The sequence below is a fragment of the Hemicordylus capensis genome, chromosome 17 (genome assembly GCF_027244095.1).
Source record: "Hemicordylus capensis ecotype Gifberg chromosome 17, rHemCap1.1.pri, whole genome shotgun sequence".
Classification (NCBI taxonomy): Eukaryota; Metazoa; Chordata; class Lepidosauria; order Squamata; family Cordylidae; genus Hemicordylus; species Hemicordylus capensis.
In genome coordinates this window covers 4451822-4474289 of record NC_069673.1, presented here as the reverse complement: position 1 = coordinate 4474289, position 22468 = coordinate 4451822, and the positions used below count along the sequence as shown (strand labels likewise).

Sequence of the window (22468 nt, the reverse complement as noted above, 5' to 3'; positions counted from 1 at the left end):
TCCTTGCAACCACCTCCAGTGGCTTTCCCAAACTCTGGCAAGAGGTGAGGCCGGCCGTGACGACTGACAGGTTGGCAGCAGCGACCCCTGGAGAAGGGATTCCCAGATGTTGTTGACTACAACTCCCATCAGCCCCAGCCAAAGGCCACTGCTGCTGGGGATGATGGGAGTTGTAGTCGGCAGCATTGGGGGATCCCTGTTACAGGGGATACTGGCTGGCAGGCAGGCCACAACCCACAAACATGACTCCCTGGACGTCCTTCACCCATGACTCAGTTTGAGCACTCTCTGCTGCAAGAGATTCCCCTTAGGGGATGGGGCTTTAGCTCAGTGCTAAGAGCATCTGCTGGCATGCAGAATGTCGCAGGTTCACTCCCTGGCAGCATCTCCAGGTAGGGCTGGGAGAGACGCCTGCCCGAAACCTTGGAGAGCTGCTGCCAGTCAGTGCAGACAATGCTGAGATGGACCAAGGGTCTGACTCAGTATAAGGCCGCTTCCTCGGCTCCAGGCCGGTCCGGCGACACCCTGCTGCCTCCTCCTAAGGGCTTGAGCATCTAAGTGGCCTGCACTAGGCTGAAGAGAACGCCTTCCGCTTGCTGCTCCTCTGCCTTTACCCCTCTGAGACGTGCGTGGGGTCTGCCGGCCAGCAGTGGGGCAAACCGAAAAAGGCAGAACTGCAGTGGGGAAAGAAAGCACCCAGGCCAAGTAAGACCCCATGCAAACGGAGGGCCTTGAAAACTTTAATTTCTCTGCCCTGACTAGGAGAAACCACGCTCTACAAATAATCCCAACCCGTTAAGTTACCCGAAATTTGGGTTTTTTTAAAAAAAATGCAACCACCTCTTAGGGCATCACGTCTTGGGAAAACGCAGCTGGTCCTTCAGCCTCCCTGCCTCTAAAAACAAAATAAAAACAGACCGAAACAGACACCGCCGGCTTCCCCACCGTAGTGAAGGACCTTGAGAACGTCGCCATGGAAAGTGCCACGGAGGGGGGTGAAACATTCCGGAGGAAGAGGGGTCCTTGAGAGAGACAGCCAAGCGGCTCCTGTCCGTTTGTAAGGTGGGTGGCCGGTCTCCGTTGCTGCGTGGAAGGAAAAACAGTCCGGAGGCCGGCCAGATCGGGGCGCGGGCATCCTAGAGAGGGGTTGGGTTGGACACCGCGGGCAGGGGCAAGTCCACGGACGGGGCGTCGGCCACCTGGGCCGGGCTGGGCTTGCGGAGTTCCAGTTTCTCGCCGAGCTGACTGTAAAGCTCCTTCACGGCTTCGCCGCTCTGCCCGACGAGATGCCCCCAGGAGGAGACGCAGGGAAAAGAAAAGCGCAAATCAGTTTATTCGAAGCGTTACTAGCAGAGAGAAAAGCCTTGTGCTATGAGTGGGGTCCCCCCCTCCCCACCGCCTTCTTTCCCAACACAAAACACACCATCAGTAACAGCGTTCATTAAAGGTAAAGTGTGCCGTCGAGTCGGTTTCGACTTGTGGTGACCACAGAGCCCTGTGGTTGTCTTTGGTAGAATACAGGCGGGGATGACCATTGCCTCTTCCCCCACAGTATGAGACGATGCCTTTCGGCACCTTCCTATATTGCTGCTTCCCATAGTCTGGGAGACATACCAGCAGGGATTCGAACTGGCAACCTCTGGATTGCTAGTCAAGTCATTTCCCCGCTGCGCCATTAGGTGGCTTAACAGCGTTCCTTACCTCCTGTTTATAGTTCTCCTAGGGGAGGAGATCTGGCCTTGTGGCAGCGAGCAGGAATGGCCCCCTTTGCTAAGCAGGGCATGCCCAGGTTTGCATTTGAAGGGGAGACTCCACGTGTGAGTACAGCAAGATCTTCCCCTTAGGGGAAACAAACAGAGGCATGCCCTGTTCACAGACTCTACGTGCATGGAATGTAACATGTGAATAGGGCTTATAGGAACGTAGGAAGCTGCCACATACTGAGTCAGACCCTTGGTCCATCTAGTTCAACATTGTCTACCCAGACTGGCAACGGTTGCAGGCAGGAGCATCCATAGCTTAGTGGTAGAGTATTTTGCAGGGAGAAGGTCCCAGGTTCCACCCCCTGGCAACATCTCCAAATAGGCCTGGGAGAGACTCCTGCCTGGCCGCTGCTGCTAGTCAGTGATGACAAAACTGAACCTAATGGAGCAATGGCCAGACTCGACAGGTGGCAGCTTTTAGACCAGCAGGGAGGGAGTGCGCATGTACAGACACAGAGATTCTTCCAGGTCTTAAATGCAGCATGTGCCCAATAAAAGCCTGCTGGGCCAAACGCCGGTCTGTATCTACCTGCCTTTAGCCTTAGAGGTTCCTTTCTTCCTCCTCCCCCTCTTACCTGCTTGGTAGGTTCCAACGACTTCTGCAAGGCCTCCAGCTTGGCAGGGGCCACTTTGTGATGCAGGTGAAGCAGCAACCTCAGCACGTGCCTATGGACGTTCTCCTTCCTGGGGAGTAGGGGAAGGGATTGCATTTAGGCCCACAGTCCCTTTTCGGTCTTGCATTTCCTTCTTTTCTTTTTTTACATTTTCCAAAATACAGAAAGGCTACATTTGACCAGCCATCAACAATTATCAATAAAAAGACTAACCTTTTCTAAGGCAACCATTACCATAAATATCCTCACAGAGCCATAAAAAGGGTAAGAAAATAGCATCACTTTCTTAATACCAACACATTACAATCCATATGAAACTTTGCCTTCGAAAACAGACTCCACTGAATACAGGAAAATGCCCCCTCAATCTTATACATTCTGTTAATTTCAACATTCTGAATTGTCCCCATTGCTAAGCAGGGTCTGCCCTGGTTTGCATTTGAATGGGAGACTACATGTGTGAGCACTGGAAGAGATTCCCCACAGGGGATGGGGCCGCTCTGGGAAGAGCACCTGCATGCTTGCATGCAGAAGATTCCAAGTCCCCATCTCCCCGGCATCTCCAAGATGGGGCTGAAAGAGGCTCCTGCCTGCAACCTTGGAGAAGCCGCTGCCAGTCTGTGCAGACAATACTGAGCTAGATGGACCAAGGGTCTGACTCAGTATATGGAGGCTTCCTACATTCCTACAACCACCTCCATCTCCCAAACTTTCTTCCACCAATTTATCTATCTATTGCATTTATATACTGCCCCATATAACATCTCTGGGCACTTTACAATTTAAAACAGAGCAACAATTAAAAATTTAAATCAGAGGTTCAGAACCACTTTGGACAATCTATCAATTTCAATTTTTGTTGTTATTTCTATATTATCCAGAACCTCTTTCCAAAAAAATCTGAACCACAGGCAACTCCATAGCATATAAGAAATCTGAGCATTAAACCCACACACTTCCCACACCTCACAGAACCCAAAGCCATCAAGCAACAGGGCTTTGTTGAGAGCCAGAGAAAGAAACACAGCAGGTTACAAAGCAAAGGGACACAACCCCTAATCAAACTGAAGCATGCACTGCCATACGTTAAAGATCACATTTCGCAGGTGCAAAGTGCTCTGGTTGGAGCTTTCTCATTTGTAGGTTCACGGAGGTCTGAAAATAGGCTAATGTAGCCAGTCAGATTTGAGGAGGAGCTTCTTGATTGCTGCGTAAGGGAGAAAGGGCCGTGGGCATTTCCGACCAGAGCCATCATGAAACAAAACTCTGCTGGAAGCCCAAGAGAGGAACACGCCAGGTACAGACATAAATAGAGGGGACTGGCCATTGACGGCGTTACCTTGAGCAGGCAGCCAGGAAGAAGCTGTCAAAAAGGCTGCCGCAGAAGTCCTCTTGGGCAAATTCGTCCGCCAGGAGGGTGAGGTTCCCCGTGAGCAGATGCAGGAAAATATCACTGAAGGCCAAATCGTTGAAGGTCTCCGCTGCAGGATGGATCAAAGAAGGTGCCGTGAAGCCTTACGGGTGCTGGAGAGCAGTGTTCCTTCTAACACAGGCCTGCTCAACTTTGCCCCCTCCAGCTGTTTTTGGACTACAACTCCCCAAATGCCCAGCCACAGTGGCCCATAGCCAGGGATTGTGGGAGTTGTAGGCCAACATCTGCAGGAGGGCCCAAGTTGAGCAGGCCTGCCCTAACAGGAATCCAGCAGGGCTCTTCTGACGTTCTTGCGTCCCGAGGCGGAGAACCCTCGTGGCAGGGATCAAGAGGGATGCCCGGCGTTCTGCAGGGGGCCAGCTAGAAAGGGGAGATGCCAGCCTTGAACCGCCGACTCACCCAGGGCTGGCAGCAGCCGGAGAAACGCGTTCTTGTTCCTCTGCTTCGTGATGTGCAGCATGTAGTAGAGTCCAATCTCGCAGGCGATGCGGTGCTCCTGCAGGAACCTGGGGCATACGGGGTGGGGGGGAGCATGGGTTTACGGCTTGCGGGAATGAGCCAAAGGGAAACGGCGTTTTTTTATCCGGCTGACTAAATGACTGCCCTCCTGGTCTTCCTCCAAGGAGTGTCGTAAAACCCACACATCCCGTCCTAGGGGGCGGGGACGGAGCTCAGTGGCAGAGCAACTGCTTGGCAGGCAGGAGGCCCCAGGTTCAATCCCTGGCAGCATCTCCAGGTAGGGCTGGGGGAGACCCCTACTTGAGACGCTGGGGAGCTGCTGCCAGTCCGAGTAGACAACACTGAGCTAGGTGGACCGAGGGCCGCACTCAGAAGGCAGCGTCCTGGCCTACCCGAAGTAAGTTGGCCCAGCAAATTAGGGCATGGAGGATGAGGCCGTAGCTCAGTGTAGAACACTGACTTGGCACGCAGAGGGCGTTTTCTCTGGCTGAAACCCTAGAGAGCCGCTGCCAGTCCGAGCCCGGAACCTTGCTAACCTACTCTGGCTCAGTAGAAGGCCCTACGTGGCCAGATTGCCCGTGGGCCCATTTAATAGACAGCTGTTCATTATTTATTTCCACACTTCTATCCCGCCTTTCCTCCAAGGGGCCCAGAGCATTGCACATAGTTATGCCTATCCTCCCAACAACCCCGTGAGGTAGGTTAGCTGCAGAGAGAAGCGACTGGCCCAGAGTTGCCCAATGAGTTTTGTGGCTGGGTGGGGATTTGAACTCGGGTCTCCCCGCTCCAAGTCCAACCCTCTAACCCCTGCACAGCAATATTTGGCTCATGGGGTGGAGGAGGCAACTGGCGTCTTCCCCTGAGCTGCCATTTTGCATCGAGCCCATGGGCCTTGGTTAAGAAAAACCAGTTAATTGGCAGATGCTTCAGCGGCAGGGACAACTCACTTGGGAAACATTTCTGGGATGGCGCTGGGGTAAGGAGCGGGGCCCTTGTCTTCCGAAGGCAGCTTCTGGTCAACGGTGAACGTGTAGTCGTCCACCACAAAGGACATCAGCACTGGTAAGAATTTGGTGATCAAGTCCACCTCCTTTGGGAAAGACACCAAGGATCAGAAAAGCTCCGTCAAGAGCATTGCTAATTGATTTAATGTTTTAAATAATTTTAATTGTAAGCCACCCAGAGACGCAAGTTATGGGTAGCATAGAAATATTTTGAATAAATAAATAAGAAAGAAAGAAAGAAATTATGGGATATACGATGCATATGAGTACAACCAATATCTATATACAGCTTTTCATCAAAAAGTTCCCAAAGCGCTTTCCATCGATATAAATAAATGAGTAAAACGGCTCCCAAAGGGCTCACCATCTCAAAAAGAAAAACAAGACCAGACCCCAGCAACAGCCACTGGAGGGATGCTGTGCTGGGGATGGAGAGGGCCAGTTGCTCTCCCCCTGCTCAATACAGACAACCACCACTTTTAAAGGTGCCTCTTTGCAGGTTCTCCAAGATATCCGGCAGCGTATCCAGGAACTGCCACGACGCTTTCACCCAAACGCACAAAATGCATGGGAGGATTTTATACTTGGGAGCGACGGAGCCAGCTGATGGGAGCGACTCCATTCAGAGAGAAGCACACACTGCAATACTTTAAAGAGAACAACATTTTGCAGGTGGCTGGAGCTTTGTCAAGTGGCAAGTAATTAATTGCTCATTAAGGTATGGAATCACGCTAGCGCAGTCAGTAAAATTCTGAAGCGGAGCTTTTGGGTCATTAGGCATCTGAAAGGGAGGGAGGATTTGCTATTCAGAACGGCCCCCTTTCTGAACGTAGGTCTGATTCCCAGAAGTGGTCAACCCATGTCTGGCCCGCAGCATTTCAGACAGCAGGTGGGGACACCTGTGATGGAATGTCTCCCTACACAAAACCAAAACAAAAATCCCTCGTAGAAAATTCGGAGGTTGCGGAGAAGAGGAACCACAGGCCTGCTCCTGGACATGTGGCGGGGACGCTTAAAAAGGCAATGAGGAGCATTCCACCTGAGTGCTAAGTTCAAAGTTGTGCAGTCCCGACGTTGGTTGACCATCCCAAGGAGAGCGAGGCCACAGACCAGGGCTGCACACTTTTGGCCCTCCGGCTGTTTCTGGACCGCAGCGGCCAGCGGTCGGGGGTTATGGAAGTTAACCTCCAACATCTGCAGGAGGGACCAAGTCCTGCACCCCGGCTTTAGGCCCTGAAGGGGACTCCACGCGACCAGGACGGGCACTCTACCATTTTGGGCTCCTTGAAGATCTGGCTGTCAATCATGTCCCAAGCTCCCTGCCCCAGCGACAACATCCTCAGCAAGAGGAGGAGATCGGGACTCTCCTGGAAACACGAGAAGGAAAGACGTCCATTACGACCCTCATATCTACTTTGTCAGTTACAGTTCTTGGTTTGGTTAGACTGTTCAGGGTTGAAACAAACCTTCCCGGACCAAAACCCCTAGGGGTTTGTAATTTATTTATTTTTTAAATCCAATTAAAAAAAAAACAGTTACCCCCTCCGGGGAGGTTGTCCAAGTCGGTGGGGTGGGGGTGTCCATGGAGGGTCCCCCTCCCCTCGCTGCCCTCCATTAATCCAGGAATCAGCCGGTTTTCAGCCGTCCCCCATAGGCGCGGCAGCCATTTTGAAGGGGCCTGGTTCTTGGAATAAGGGAGGCTGGCAGGGGGAGGGGGAACCTCCGCGGACTCCCACCACCACCTTGGACAACTGCCCGGGGAGGGGTAAGTGTAAAAAAATTAATAAAACAAAACAAAACACAAAGGAGAGGAGAGCTGGTCTTGTGGTAGCAAGCCTGACTGGTCCCCATAGCTAAGCAGGGTCTGCCCTGGTTGCATCTGAATGGGAGACTTGATGTGTGAGCACTGCAAGATATTCCTCTCAGGGGATGGAGCCGCTCTGGGAAGAGCAGAAGAAGGTTCCCAGTTCCCTCCCTGGCTTCTCCAAGATAGGGCTGAAAGAGATTCCTGCCTGCAACCTTGGAGAAGCCGCTGCCAGTCTGTGAAGACAATACTGAGCTGGATAGACCAATGGTCTGACGCAGTATATGGCAGTTTCCTATGTTTCCTAAAACACCGGGGTGGGTTTGAGGGAGTGCCGGACTGGACTGGCCTGGTCCGGGTACAGTTTGGACTCGAACCCAACCAGACCAGCCAGTTCTGCACAAACCCCGACTTAACTGCTTCATGCTCGCTACTGCAAGACAAGCTCTCCTTACTGTCTGCTTCTCCAACTCACCCTGGGTAACATGTCCTGCCCAACTAGCTCCTGCAAGTGGCGGATGGTGCTCAGCGCTAAGGTGTTGATGGCAAACGGGTCGCACAGGATCATGGATAAGTCCCTTGTAGGGGGGAAAGCAGAAAAACAATGGTGCATCAAGCTTGGGTAAGACCAGGCAGTGATTTCAGCTCGCACGAGCAGATTGTTTCTGCCCCTTATTTAGATGAAAGTTATATATTTCATTTTATGCACCATCCAGACCATCTGGATTGAGTCTAGTGATCTCAATTTGCTAGCTAGTTAGCCAAAGGGCTATTCGCTTTCCCCCCCGAGACCTCTTTAATGAGCAAACATATGTCAAAAAGAGGCGCTCTTTCTTAGCAGACGTTGCGATGCAAAACACCAGCCTCAGTGCTATACAAAAGTGTCTGAGTTGTGCCTCTTAAATACAACTCAATGCCAGTGATTCAGCAAAAAGACTGACAGCAACCAGACCATCCTGTTACAGGGGCAATCCCATTTCAAACCCCCAATATCGCATAGTCGGAGGGAGGGGAGAAATTCCCAACTCACATAACAGGAAGAGCAACAATGGAAGGGAGAAAACAAAACACCATAAAATAAAAGTCCACACCCACACTCAATCACCAATGAACACCTGTTGAACATCTGTTTTTAACATATATTTGCTTATTAAAGAGGTCTCGGCGGGGTGGGGGGAAGCTGGTGAATTGTGGATAATGCATATCACATTGTCACTATACCGTCTTATTCGAAGGGTTGTTGATTAACGCATCGGGTTATTATCAAGGCTTCGTCGTCACAAACAGGGTAAAAATCAAAACGCTACAAGCAAGGAGACCTGGGAATTAGAGGCAGGAGGATTTCCCAAAGCCCCCGGGAGACCTGGGATGGTGCTCCTGGGAAGTGGACAATGACTAGGATACCCTTTCCCTCAAATCTGAGGGTTTGGGGAAAATACGGGCCGTCACCCAAAATGTGGCTTTAAAAAAGCCAAATCTGGCAAGACGAGCATTCCATTTCATTGAAACTTGCATCAGGTCAGTGATCTGGGAATACCATACTTCAAAACAAGGAAATTTTGCCTCTGAAAACCATTTTTAAAACCCTCTCCGGAAGGATACATACAGATAGACATAAATGGTGTTCCTTCTATTTAAATTGACCATTGTGTCTGAAACTTCTTCTTGGTGGCTACTTTATCACAATGTGAATGGACATTTCCAAGGGGAGATCCTTCCATTCCATTTTCAGCCCCTGAATACCCCTGTGTGACCCGAGAGCTTTCACAGAAAGAACAGTTCCAACCCAACTTCTCCACAAGCATTTCCCACCAGAAGAGATGGGAAGCAGCGATTAACACCATGCCCTCTCTGAGGAACACCTCTCCCCGCAACTTTCCAAAAGCCTTCCTTTAACCTCCAGCCTGACGAAGAGACTTGTGTAACTCGGAAGCTGGTGTGCTGTTCTGTGAACAAAGTGTTTTGAATGTGATGCCAGTGTGACATTAAGCAACAGTAGGCCACTGGCCAAGACGCCTCACCCTAGTACTTGTTCTTGGCCTTTCTTCACCCCGTCTAAGAATCCCTGCAGTTCTCGAGCGCGCTTGTTGTCCACAAACTTCTCTCGGATACAGGCGTCCAAGCACCAGGTGAACTGTCAAGGAAGCAAAGATTCAACCCTCCGTGGAAACGCATACTTGGAGAAGACGCAGATCCATTACGGCCATTCACATAATCGACATGAGGAATTATAGGACATTAAGGAGAAACCTCGTCCCTTGATTCGAAAGCTGTGACCACCCCTTCTTGATCCCAACCCCCAAACCCTTAGGGGAAAATTGCAATCAAATCAAATCCTTTTGATTTGACCAGTCACAGACCAGTACAGCAGTAATACATACACACAGAGCAAAGGATTGGGGTTAGCGTTAGGGTTGCAAAGAGCAAATAGTACTCTCGCCATGGAGTAATATCTGGAGGACATTCAGGCCTGCTTCCGTGTCTCTGACAACATTGATACACTTTTATAGTCGTTTTTGCATTTCTAAAACTTTGCTCTGGGCAAAGTGGTTTGGAGGCCGGGATAATAAAGGGGTGATCACCAGGGGTGAAGAATGTTGGCTCAGTTTATCAGCCAGGCAAAATATTTTACTCGTCAAGCTATATTGGTACATTGCTCATTGGGACTTTTTTCACTCGCCAGGCATCATTTTTCACTCGTCACAGACTAGTAGACTAGTGGGTTTCTGCAGCCCTGGTGATCACACATTGAAAGCTGGAAGTACAGCAACACTGTTGCCTCTTTTCCATCTCTCGGGGTGTGTAGACCTTGTCAAGAATCACAATGGCTGTCCCGCCAGAGGGTATCGATACCCACAGATGGCTCGTGGATGCGGAAGCGGCTCGTGGCCATCCCAAAGAGCGCAAGGTCCCAGCCTTCCCACACGTACCTTGTGGCAGGGGTCAACCGTGCAGATCTCGCTGATGTCCAGGTCGTGGAGTGACATGAGGAGCTCTGCCCTCAGCGTGCAGTAGTGGACGTTTCGCGTGCGGAGGAACAAGGTCCGGAGGAATTGCAGCACCATGTCGTACAGCTTCACGTTCTTCCCAATCATCTGCGTGAGCTTCTGAACCACCTTCGAGCCAGAGAGACGAGACACCTCTAAGCACCCTCAACGCATTTGATTGATTGATTGATTGATTGTTCAATTTTTATATCCCTTTCATAATGTATCTCAAGGCGGTTTACAAAAGTTAAAACACAACAAAATTCCATAAAAGTTACATTTAAAACCTTAAAACCAACATTAAAAACCACCAACACACACACACCAAATTTAAAAGATAATTTAAAAGATTATCTGGACCCATTTCAAACTGGCTTTCGTGTGGGCTATGGAGTTGAGACTGCCTTGGTCGGCCTGACGCACGATCTCCAACTGGCTGCTGACAAAGGGAGTGTGACTCTGCTGATCCTTTTGGCTCTCTCTGCAGCTTTCGACACCATCGACCATGGCATCCTTCTGGACCGCCTGAGTGAGGCGGGATTGGGTGGCACTGTTTTACAGTGCTTCCGTTACTACCTCTCTGGTTGATTCCAGATGGTGTCGCTTGGCGACTGTTGCTCTGCAAAGCGAGAACTAAAGTGTGGAGTTCCACAAGGCTCCATACTGTCTCCAGTCTCTATAACATCTACATGAAACCACTGGGAGAGATCATCAGGGGCTTTGGTGCAGGGTGTTATCAACTGATGACATCGAGATCTACTTCTCCATGTTGACCTCATCAGGAAATGGCATATCTTCCCTAAATGCCTGTCTGGAGGCAGTAATGGGTTGGATGAGGGATAACAAACTCAAGTTGAATCCAAATAAGATGGAGGTATTGACTGTGGGGGGCCAGGACCAAGAGATGGTTTAGATCTGCCTGTTCTGGATGAGGTTACAAGCCCTGCACCTGCAGGACTGGGAAAGATCAGAAGGGCAGGGCCTGACCTGGTATAAGGCAGCGTCATATGTGAAGATCCTTCTGCTTTGCATGCAGTAGGTCCCCAGTTCAATCCCTGGCAGCATCTCTGGGAGCAACTCCTGCCTGAAACCTTGGAGAGCTGCTACCAGTCAGTGTGGACAATAATGAGCTAGGAGGACCAATGGTCTGACTCAGCAGACGGCAGTTTCCTATGCCCACTCACAAGCTCAATGCTGACTTGTGCCCCAGTCTTACCTCTCCCTGGCGCCTCATTTTGGGAGAAGGGCTGAAGAAGTGGTGCAGAACAGAGAGGTCGCTGCTGAACAAGGCATTCTCCTTCTCCAGGATGTACTGCTTCAAGAGCGGGGACACCTCGTCGCCGAACAGGGCCTGGTTATCCTGCCAGATCTGACGCTTCACCTCCACAGCACACGCCTTGTATAGACCCTTGTCGGCCATCACCAGTTTCAGCTTCTTTTCGGGAACCTGCGAGATGCCATGCCGTGAGGGAAGAGACAAACGGGAGTTATGAAGAAGGCCTGTTCTGAGCCAAACCCTAGCCACAGTGGTTGACGGACAGGCTAAATTACTCCCAAATTGTCCTACTGAAATTAGTCATTTAGAGTCACTCCTGTGTGACCGTTTGTATGTCAGCCAGTGCTCTAACCCTGCCAACTGAGCAAAAAGGGACCCTTTTGAAGTGGCGATTCTCTTTCTTGAGCAGGGAGGAGAGCAACTGGCCCTATCCAGCCTCAGCACAGTGTCCCTCCAGTGGCTGTTGCTGGGGTCTCTCTTATGTTCGTTTTTTTATTTTTTATTTTTGTTACCCCTTTGGGGACAGGGAGCCATCTTTCTCTTTCTTTCTTTCTGTCTTTCTTTCTTTCTATGTAAACCACACCGCTCTGGGAACTTTTCTTGAAAAGTGGTATATAGATATTCATTGGATCGGATCGTGCTCTTTATATTTAACAGCATGCTTTTCACCAGATAATGTCCATTCCACCGATCACAGCTCTCTGCACAGCTCTCCTGGTTGTTGTTGGCTTTTTTTGACAAATAATGCAAATTTCCCCTGACAAAGGCGCCAAGATAGCATTAAGACTACATTATTAGTGTCACTATAGAAGAAAGTCACAATTCCCATCAAATCATGTGATCTAGGGCCCAATGCACACCCTTTTAAACATATAGATTGTCCTTGTGTATGTGGGGTTTTTAAAGCTGCTACAGCATTCCTATAGCATCAAAGTAAATGGGAGATCTCCCCACACTTAATACGGGAAACTAATACAGCCAGAGGAGCTTTCACCCCTGGACTTCGGGGCTGAAGTCTAGGGCCTCCACTGCTTCTGGGGGCCCTCAAATCCTCTTTAGTCTGTCCCGGGTGGTGTGGTCGCCCAGCGGGGCATGATGATGCTTAGTTTGCAGGGGAAGGGGGCCTCCAAAGGCCTGTAAACCCAGGCTCCAAAATTACCCAGCTGAGCCTCTGAATACAGCATTCCTATAAAATTTTAGGACAGGAAGGAACCTTTGGAGATCTTCCTTTTAATAGCAGCCATTGGGGGACAGGAACGGGGCCGGGGGCAGGGTACGGGAAGAGGACCCATGCTGCAGCATGTGGGTAGAGGATATTTAACCCTTTCCCGTCGGATTGTAGCCCCAATTAGAATCCCCTCTCCCGCACCCCATGAGTTGCTCTTCACCCTGGGAAGGAAGCCCCCTTAGGGCCAATGTATGAATTTCTGTCACTGGGGGAGAGCCCTTGAGAAGATATAGAGAGGAAAGATGAAGGTGTAAAAGCAACCGTTCTCCGTTTCTACCTTGGGCAGGTGTTTCATAACGCACATCACCACGGGCTGTATAGACGGCATTTTGACTAAAGGGAAGCTTTTCTCCAGCAGGTCTTCCAGCTTTTTGTACCTGGGGCGTGAAAGGGGAAAAAGAGGCACTGAAACCCTTTTGGGTACAGTTGAAGACCCAAAGGGAAAGCGCTCCCGTCCTGCTGCAGCGTTAAGACAGGCGTTGGGCACTTTTCTCCGGATCTTGGAGGCCACCCAGGTATTTAGGAGCCAGACAATGGATGCTTGGCAAAATTATGGGACTTAGTGGCAGACATTACTACGGGAGGGTAGCTGGCTTAGGAAGGTAAGAACATAGGAAGTTGCCTTATACTGAGTCAGACCCTTGGTCCATCGAGCTCAGGATTGTCTGCACAGACTGGCAGCAGCGTTCCAACGTTTCAGGCAGGAGTCTCTCACAGCCCTACCTGGAGATGCTGCCGGGGGTTGAACCTGGGACCTTCTGCAGGCAAGCAGATGCTCTACCACCGAGCTACGACCCCATCCCCTAAGGGGAAAATCTTGCAGCAGCCAGCACTCGAATGTGTCACCCATCCAAATGCAAACCAGGGCAGACTCTGCTTAGCAAAGGGGGCAATTCATGCGCACTAGTGCAAGATCAGCTCTCCTCCCCAAGAGGAACATACTTGAACAGAAGCAGGGTTGCCTGGGACAAAGAAAGACGTTATTAAATAGCCGTACCTCCGAATATCCCAACCCAGGTGCCACGGTTCAATTTCTAGGCGCCATGGCTCCCTGGCGTCTGGGATGTGTCCAGCCCTGTGTTAAGAACACACCTTTCTTCCGCCTTTCCTTCGGAGGCAATGGCCGAGACCCGCTCCAGCAGCTTTTCTCTCAGCTCGCCAAACACCGACTGGTGAAACTCCAGCCGCGGAGTGCCGTGGAGATCCAAGAAGGGCAGGGCGGACTGGAGAGACGGCAGGAGGATGCCATTTTCCGTCTGTCGACAGCACACAGTGTTAGCGGGAGCCCGTAGCCGACGTTTTTCGTAACGATGAGGATGAGAGCTAAGCTTGATGCCGCATGAGATCCCATGCATGACATTTCTACCCATGCAGTAACCAAACGCTTGAAAGAGCACCCCCAGTAAAGGACCAAATAGGCACAGGGGTTTTCCAGGAAATGAGGACCGCCGCAGGAAATTAAAGGCGGATATTGCAAAATGCAGTCCTCCTCAGCCATGGACTAAAGTCAAGAGGTGTGCCTGTTAGCACAAAATGGCATTGACGGAGAAGGTTCTTTGCAATGGAACGGTCACTTACGCTCTATTAGATAATTCCACGTTCTGGGGCTTGCAGGATCCCTCCCCCCCCCTCCAAGACAAGAAGGGAGTGTGGGGGGGGGGACAGGAAGCTGCCTTATACTGAGTCAGACCCTTGGTCTATCTAGCTCAGGATTGTCTACGCTGACTGGCAGCAGCTCTCCAAGGTTTCAGGTAGGAGTCTTTCTTTTCCCTGGAGATTAACCTGGGACCTTCTGCGTGCAAAACAGATGCCCTACCCAAAATTCTGCATATGTTCTGTGGCCCCATCCCCATACGTGGCATACACTGTTGAAGTTGAGCAGGCCTGACCTAGAGGGAAGACCCATACACTGTTCCCTCTAACAGGGATTCCCAGATGTTGTTGACTACAACTCCCAGAATCCCCAGCCAAAGGCCACTGCAGCTGGGAGTTGTAGTGAACAACATCTGGAAATTCCTGTTAGAGGGAACAGTGTATGGGTCTTCCCTCTAGGTCAGGCCTGCTCAACTTCGGCCCTCCTGCAGATGTTGGCCTACAACTCCCATAATTCCCGGCTATTAGCTGCTATGGCTAGGGATTATGGGAGTTGTAGTCCAAAAACAGCTGGGGGGCCAAAGTTGAGCAGGCCTGCTCTAGGTACTGACCACACCAAGACCTGCTTAGCTTCAGGAAGGTAACGGCATCATATGCCTTTAGACCAGGAAAGCTGGTCCTGTGGTAGCAAGCCTGAGTTATCCCCTTTGCTAAGCAGGGTCCACCCTGGTTTGCATTTGAATGGGAGACTCCCTGTGAACACTGTAAGATATTCCACTTAGGGGATGGGGCCACTCTGGGAAGGAGAAGAGCACCTGCCCGCTTGCATGCAGAAGGTCCCAAGATCCCGCTCTGGCAGCATCTCCAAGACAGGGCTGAGAGAGATTACTACCTGCAACCTTGGAGAAGCCGCTGCCAGCCTGGGTAGACAATGCTGAGCTAGATGGACCACTGGTCTGACTCAGTATATGGCAGCTTCCTATGTTCCTATTTATTTCATTTTTATTTATTTATTTAACATATCTTTATACCGCCCAAAACTTACGTCTCTGGGCGGTTTACAACAAAGCAAAATAAATGACAATGGGAAAAGTTAAAACATTAGTTAAAACAAAATAAATGGCAACAGAGAAGTTAAAACATTACAACAATTTAAAAACAAGGTTAAAACTATTAAAACAATATTTAATTAAAAGCCTGGGTGAACAGATGCATCTTTAAAGACGCTTTAAAAGTTGTCAGCGATGGGGAGGCTCTTATTTCAGCAGGGCATTTCCTATGCACCACGTTGGTGATGGAGCGGGTTGTGATGGGCTTAGAGGAGTTATGGCACTCTGCATATTACTCAGATGCACAGTCACTATCACCTCTTATTAGATCTCCCGGGGCTTGCATTTTTCCAGGGCTGTCTCCAAGACTTTCAAGGTCTCCAAAGCGACGAGAAACAGGGGCAGGGAATGGTGAGGGTCGCGGAGCTGCTTGTGATGCCCTGGAGAAATCAAGAAGGCGCTCTGCACATGCTCACTCGCACGCTCGCCTTTGCTCCACATCAGGTGGTCACGCAGGGCTTGCATTATCCCAAAGGGGCGACGAGGGAGCGAGGGAGGGAGAGGGGAAAAGAGGAGACGGCTCCGTCTTGCAGCGCCAGTCTGAGCCCCGGATCTCCCCAGCGGCGGCACTTGAGGGGTTAACCTCTCACCATGGCAACGAGGCCTACCCACCTGGAACTGCTCGATGGCCTTGAGCGGCTCCGTGCAATTTGTCAGCGTCTCTTTCAGGTCTTCCCCGTTGGCCACCCCGAGCTCCTGCAGCCCGGCGAACATGGCGGAAGACCCGCCAACCAGCCGGCTCGGGGAGTCCGCCCACCCACCAACGGCCTTGGCCCGTCGCCCTAACCGGTCCCCCAGAGCGCTGCGGTGCGCTCCGCTGTGCGCTCCTCCCGGAAACTACGCCCCGGCACAGAAGGTTCCGCTCATGGGCTCAGTTAGTACCGGTCTGGACTCCGCATCACTTTGCGGCGTGTGTGGACGGACGGGAGCGAAGGACGAGCCCTAAAGACCACCAAGTCCAGCATCCTGTTGTTCCCCGCAGGGGTCACCATCCGATGCTTTTGGGAAGGCTGCAAGGAGACCGTCCCCACGGTTTCCCCCCACGATGAGTGTCTGGGCTGGGACTTTGAGGTAGGCTGCCTCTGCACCTGGAGGCTCCACTCCTATCGGGGTTGAAAGGAGCCGAAGCCTAAAAGGACGAAACAGTTTCCCTTTTCAACTTGTGAATAAAGTAAGCTCCATTATCCCCAGGTGGTTTACAGAAAAGTAATAAAAAATACAGCATTATTATATTTCTTTAAGACAGCAATCAAAATAAATAAAGCAGTATGAAATGTAACTAAGAGCTGGACAGGACAGGCGTGTCTTGAACGGGTTTTAAAATTAATTAATTAATTAATTAATTAATTAGCAAGCAAACAAGCAAGCAAAATTAAATAAAGACCACCGGAGATGGGTAAACTCTTATTCTGTAAGGAGTCCCAGGGCTGCTATACTGAAGGCCTTATTGTGACAATGTCATCCACCCCAATACAAGATTATGATTATGATTTACATTTTATATCCGCTCTTCCTCCATGGAGCCCAGAATGGTGTACTACATACTTGAGTTCCTCCTCACAACAACCCTGTGAAGTAGGCTAGGCTGAGAGGGAAGTGACTGGCACAGAGTCACCCAGCTAGTCTCATGGCTGAATGGGGATTTGAACTCGGGTCTCCCCAGTCTGAGGTGGGTGACAGCCAACAACCTGGATGGCTTGAAGAGGGGTTTGGATAGGGTTGCTGTAGTCTGGCTTTCCAAATCCGGGTGCCTAATTTGCACATTATGTCAATTAGCTTGAAAATAATTTTTGAGCAGAAGAGTGACGTATCATTTTGCTCCCTAACTCCGCTTATACAAGGTTTTATTTTATTTTATTTTATTTTATTTTATTTTTAAGTGAAAGCTGAAATCTGGGCGAATCCGGGTGGGATGCTTAAAATCCAGGTGAAACCCAAAATTCTGGAGGCATGGCAACTCTATCCCAGCGTCATCTGGTGGGCTACTGTGTGAAACAGGGTGCTGGACGGGATGGGCCTTAGGCCTGATCCAGCAGGGCTGTTCTCATGTACTTATGAAATAATGTCCGAATGGCTCTCTAGCTAAATCAGGATTCAGAAGGGATGGGATCCAGTAAACAGCAAAAGCCTACTCATGATGCACATTAAAGGGATGAAGTTTGGGGGGATGCCACCCTCCCAACCCTGCTCCGTAATCACAGCGCTGTTGATTCTACGATGCTGTGGTACCCACAGAGCTGTGCATCGTGCGCAGGATGTGCAAATGGCCTAGAACAGGACTGTGCCAGACCCCCAGGATGACATTGAGGACTGAGCGCGTTTCACCCCCTCTTGTGTGCACAAGGATCCGAAGAATTGCTTCCCCCCCGGTGGGGAAGTGCATGGCAGCGGAGGCGCGGGCGAAGACCCCTTTTCAAAACCCCTCCTTTCAAAGTCTGCTTAACAAGCTATTTGTGTCTAGCGGGGTTAACTTAGCGGCGGCCAGTTTGGGTGCCGGACCTGGCTTTGATTATTTTGGTGCAATTTACTGGAAGCCCGGATAAATATTGCATGGGGAAATTTACAAATTAGGGGGCTGGTTGGAGCACAATAGATTTTTTTCCCTCCCCCACTTTCTCTCTCTCTCTACCCTAGAGGGCAGACGGCTAGGATTGATGAGACCTCCCTCCGAACCAGACGGCTAGTCATCTCGGTGCGTCTGGAAATGAGACAGGGTGGGGGGACGGGTGGGGGGGAGGCAGCCCCGCTTCCAGGATGACTCCCCTTCTCAGCTGACGCTGTCCTTCTCTGGAAGGGAGTTGAAAAGGCATTGTCTCGCTGTAACTCAGCCGATGGGCCCTTATAAATTATGATCCTCATAAAGGATCCTCTGCGACCTGCACAGCCCATATAGACTCTGTCGATGCAAATGGAGACGCGGCACACACAATCAGAAGCGCGGTCTTCCCAGGAGGGTCTCTGTGCCCTCTTCCGATCACACTCATAGGGATGTACGAAGTTGCTGCCTGCTGAGTCAGACCCTAGGTCTGCCTCGCTCAGTGTTGCCTACACTGGCTGGCAGCAGCTGTCAAGGAACTTCCCCAGCCATGCCTGTCGATGCAACCAGGAATGGAACTTGGGACCTTCTGCATGGGAAGCAGATGCTCTTCTGCTCAGCTATAAGCCTTTCTTCGCATATGAAGCCGCCTTATACTGTACTGGGTCAGGCCATTAGCCCATCAAGCTTGGTATTATCTTCTGATCTTTCCCGGTCCTGCAGATGCAGGGCTTCAGGCTGGGACCTTCTGCTACGTAGGAATCTGCCTTATACCAAGTCAGACCACGGGTCTGTCTCGCTCAGTACCGTCTACACTGACTGGCAGCGGCTCTCCTGGGTTTCAGGCAGGACTCTCTCCCAGCCCTACCTGGAGATGCTGCCAGGGAGTGAACCTGGGACCTTCTGTGTGCAAAGCAGACGCTCTCTCACTGAGCGATGGCCCCATCCCTCAGCTTCGTTCTCTGCCCAACCCTTTCTGAGCACACACGTGCAGCCACATCTGCTCCTAGGCCTCATCTCGGAGCAGTTGGAATGTCGATGAACCTTCCGTAGCACCTCAACGGCCGAGACCCTCTGGGAAGGACTTCTGGCAGGCAGAGCTCTGATCTGAAACATGGCTTTTATGTGCCCCCAGCTGCCCCATTGAGTCTGGTTGTGGATGCCGGTGGCACACCCGGCCTTTCCCTGCACACGCGGTGTGTGTCCTGTGCTCCAGTCTGAGCCCTCGTGAATCTTTGGCTTGCATTAACAGAGTGACAGCAGCGCCCCGTTGTATGACGGGAGTAACAAGTCTGTCCTGTTGGACGCCTGTCAGGGTTGTGATCCCGGAGAAAAGTGTCCCGGGTTTCAGTTTCCTTATATTCACAAGTTTCAGTTCAAGATTATGGCATCGAGAAGCCTCCCTAGGGGGCAAGGGGGCCCTTGCAAGGGCTCCTGTGTCTTCTGCAGTTGCCTGGCAGGTAGAAATTCAAGAGGGGAAGTTTTGGGTTTTTTTGCCCCCAATTTGGAAATGGGGAAAGGACAGAAACCCTACGTAGTAGAACTACGTGGGAGAAAGTCTCATTGAAGATGGTGGCAGTGAGCCGGTGTTCCCTGTAACAGGGATTCACAGGGATTTGTTGACTACAACTCCCATCATCCCCAGCCAGATGCCATTGCAGCAGGGGACTATGGGAGTTGGAGTCTGCAGCTTCTGGGGAAACCCCTTTAACAGGGAATGTTGCACTGAGCCCAGACCCCCAAACGGGGAATATACCTTGGATTTCTGCGCCTCAGGTCCTGGACCCCCAACTCAAGACCCCCCCACAGACTGCGGTCCCTGAGACAGATACTGAGCCAGATTACGGGACTGGCATCCTTGTTCCATGGCCTTTGTAGTCTAGATGGAGGGGGAAGGAGTGTTGGATTTAGGACTGGGAAGACCCGAGTTCGAATCCCCATTCAACCATGAAGCTCACTGGGTGACCCTGGTCCAGTCATGCATCTCTCAGCCTAACCTACTTCACAGGGTTGTTGTGAGGATCAACATAACCATGTACACCGCTCTGAGCTCCTCGGAGGAAGAGCGGGCTATGCATGTAAAAACAAATAAAACAAATAAAATAAAATAAAATGTCCTGCCTTCTTTGCCCTTGCTCGATACACAAAAATGCAGGTGGGCAATCTGGATCCAAAACCGTTAGCCACATTGGCGGGGGGGGGAGAATGAAACCCGATCCAGCATGCCGCCTCCCCAGCCCCCTCGATTCGGCTTCCCGGCTTCCCATCCGCATCGAGGCCTCTCTTCCCAGGCCGGCTCGTGGTCTCTCCGTGTGCAGCGAGAGAGCCTGATCGCTCCAGTTCGTGGAGATTGCTGATGCTTCATTCACCCCTCGTGATGGGAAACCATCCTCGGGGCCGTTGCCATGGGGACGCCAACGATGCCCGGGTCCCTCTGGAATGGGTGCCGCTGGCCAGAAACACCCCCCCCTCCCCGAGCCGCCCCCAGCACGCATCACTGGGCAGCTTGGCAAAAGGGCGTCGTTGTGTTGAGCCTGGGCAGAAGGTCATTGCCTCGTGGGATTCTAGAGTCCGCCCAGCAGAAGCCAGGCAAGCACAGCAAGGACGGCCAAACCGAGGGAATCAAGCCATGCTTGGGGGCCCGACCAACCTGGAGAGCTGGTCTGGTGGTCGCCAGCATGACTTGTCCCCTTAGCTAAGCAGGGTCCGCCCTGGTTGCATAGGAATGGGAGACTAGAAGTGTGAGCAAAGTAAGAGATTCCCCCTCAGGGGATGGAGCCGCTCTGGGAAGAGCATCTAGGTTCCAAGTTCCCTCCCTGGCAGCATCTCCAAGGCAGGGCTGAGAGAGACTCCTGCCTGCAACCTCAGAGAAGCTGCTGCCAGTCTGTGAAGACAATACTGAGCTAGATGGACCAATGGTCTGACTCAGTAGATGGCAGCTTCCTATGTTCCTATGACCTTCTCCCAAAGTTTTAGTACACTTTGGAACTGAGAATCCCAAGTAGAGATCCACAGCTGGTAGCCTCTGGGTCAATTCTGCCCGCTGGTTGCAAACTCAGAGGGAACAGGGAGGCCACCCAAGCTCCAAAAGGGCGTTACAGGACTGGAAAAGGTGCAGAAGAGGGCCACCGAGACGATCAGGGGCCTGGAGGAACACCTTCTTTACGGGGCAAGGCTACAACATCTGGGGCTTTTCCGCTGGGAAACAAGGCAATTAAGGAGAGGCATGGTAGGGGTTTATACAAGTATGCGTGGTGTGTACAGAGAGAGTGGATTTTTCTCTCTCTCTCCCTCTCTTTCTCACAATACTAGAACCACGGGCACTGGCAAGAGGAAGAACTTTCCCACACCACACATAATGGTTGACATAATCTGTGGAACTCCCTGCTACAGGATGTGGGGATAGCCACCAGCTTGGAAGGCTTTAGAAGGGGCTTGGATATCCAGGCTTAGAGGCAGGATGGCTCTGAATGGTAGAGCAATGGTAGGAGAGGGGGCATGCCCTCACCTCTTGCCTGTGGACTCCAGTGGCCCACCAGTGGCATCTGGTGGGCCACTGTGGGAAACAGGATGCTGGATTAGATAGGCTTTGGGCCTGATCCCAAGGGACTGCTCTTACATTCTTATGAGGCAGGCTGGGGCTTAAAAGAGCCCTTAAGATGCATGTTTCAAGCCAGGCTTTTAGTAATCCTGGAATTGTTTACAATTGTTTTCACCTGTTGTTTTAATAGCTGTTTATTTTGTTGTTGTTGTGTTTATTTTTCTGAACCACCTGGAGCCTTTGGAGTCAGGCGGTATATGAATTAAATGAATCAATAACAATAAATACAAAGAATAACCGGAAGGCACAGGAGATGGCAGTCTTGCTGATGCTAAGCAGGTTTGATTGGGGTCAGTGCCTGGATGGGGACCACCCAGAATTCAATGCCTGTTGCATGGCATAAGAAAGCTGAGTTAGGATGAAAGAAATAAAAGTTGGATCCCTGCTGATTTTAAGTGAGGCATGCCACAAAACAGACATCCCGTTTGGAAACGGTCTGGCCTCAGCATACATGGCTATTAATGTGATCATCCCCGGAACACCCCCCCCCCCATTTCTTCCATATGGCTTCCTCTCCGTCCTTAGGGGAATTTGCGTTTCCTCTGCCAAGGCTTCTCATTAGCATTTCCGCAGAGGCACTGGCTCATTCGTCTCTCTGGACCTGCCGAGACCGGTTTTGTTAGAACCGAACTGCTGTCTTGGATCCGGTCAAGGGTTCACGTGCCCCAGCGTTCTGTCTCCAGCAGTGGACAGCCAGATGCAGTGGGACGGAGAGGGAGCCAGACGCACTAGAAAGCTGCCAAGCAGGTTAGGACTGTTTCTTTGGCCTCCTGACAAATACCCCCTGAGCTAAGCAATGAGTGGTGAAACCCTGAAATGGGTAGGAATGAGGCTAAAGAGAGGATGAGAAAAGCTGCTCTTTTGGTCGAGAGTGTGAATTTGTCCCCTTTGCTAAGCAGGGTCTACCCTGATATGCATTTGAAGGGGAGATACATGTGAGCACTGGAAGATATTCCCCTTAGGGGATCATGAGGCCACTCTGGGAAGGGCACCTGCATGCTTGTATGCAGAAGGTTCCCAGTTCCCTCCCTGGCAGCATCTCCAAGATCGGGCTGGGAGAGA

General features: G+C 51.2%; 1 protein-coding gene across 4 annotated transcripts; it reads right to left on the bottom strand.

The window, feature by feature from the left end:
- Positions 1 to 726: 726 nt before the first annotated feature.
- NELFB (negative elongation factor complex member B) lies at positions 727 to 20087 on the bottom strand. 4 transcript variants are annotated; one of them, XM_053282642.1, is made up of 13 exons: positions 19927 to 20087; positions 13660 to 13823; positions 12845 to 12944; positions 11280 to 11510; positions 10007 to 10192; positions 9098 to 9210; positions 7552 to 7654; positions 6544 to 6639; positions 5216 to 5358; positions 4209 to 4315; positions 3717 to 3858; positions 2339 to 2447; positions 727 to 1274 (listed from the first exon to the last, which is right to left on the bottom strand). In XM_053282642.1, exons 3-13 carry the CDS (start codon positions 12893 to 12895, stop codon positions 1137 to 1139), a joined length of 1419 nt encoding a protein of 472 aa, XP_053138617.1. In that variant the 5' UTR covers positions 12896 to 12944; positions 13660 to 13823; positions 19927 to 20087; the 3' UTR covers positions 727 to 1136. The 4 variants fall into 4 exon arrangements, with proteins under 4 accessions (XP_053138617.1, XP_053138614.1, XP_053138615.1 ...); XM_053282639.1 differs by lacking the exon at positions 19927 to 20087 and adding an exon at positions 15882 to 16088; XM_053282640.1 differs by lacking the exon at positions 19927 to 20087 and adding an exon at positions 15528 to 15811.
- Between the last annotated feature and the right edge of the window lie 2381 nt (positions 20088 to 22468).

Bases quoted from the DNA above. Each gene is read 5' to 3' on its own strand.
- NELFB (XM_053282639.1), bottom strand. From the start codon at position 15,983: ATGTTCGCCGGGCTGCAGGAGCTCGGGGTGGCCAACGGGGAAGACCTG. The intron at 13,824-15,881 runs GTGGGTAGGCCT...TGCTGTCGACAG, and splicing joins AGGCCATCGAGCAGTTCCAG to ACGGAAAATGGCATCCTCCT. The intron at 3,859-4,208 runs GTGAGTCGGCGG...TCCATCCTGCAG, and splicing joins CCGGCTGCTGCCAGCCCTGG to CGGAGACCTTCAACGATTTG.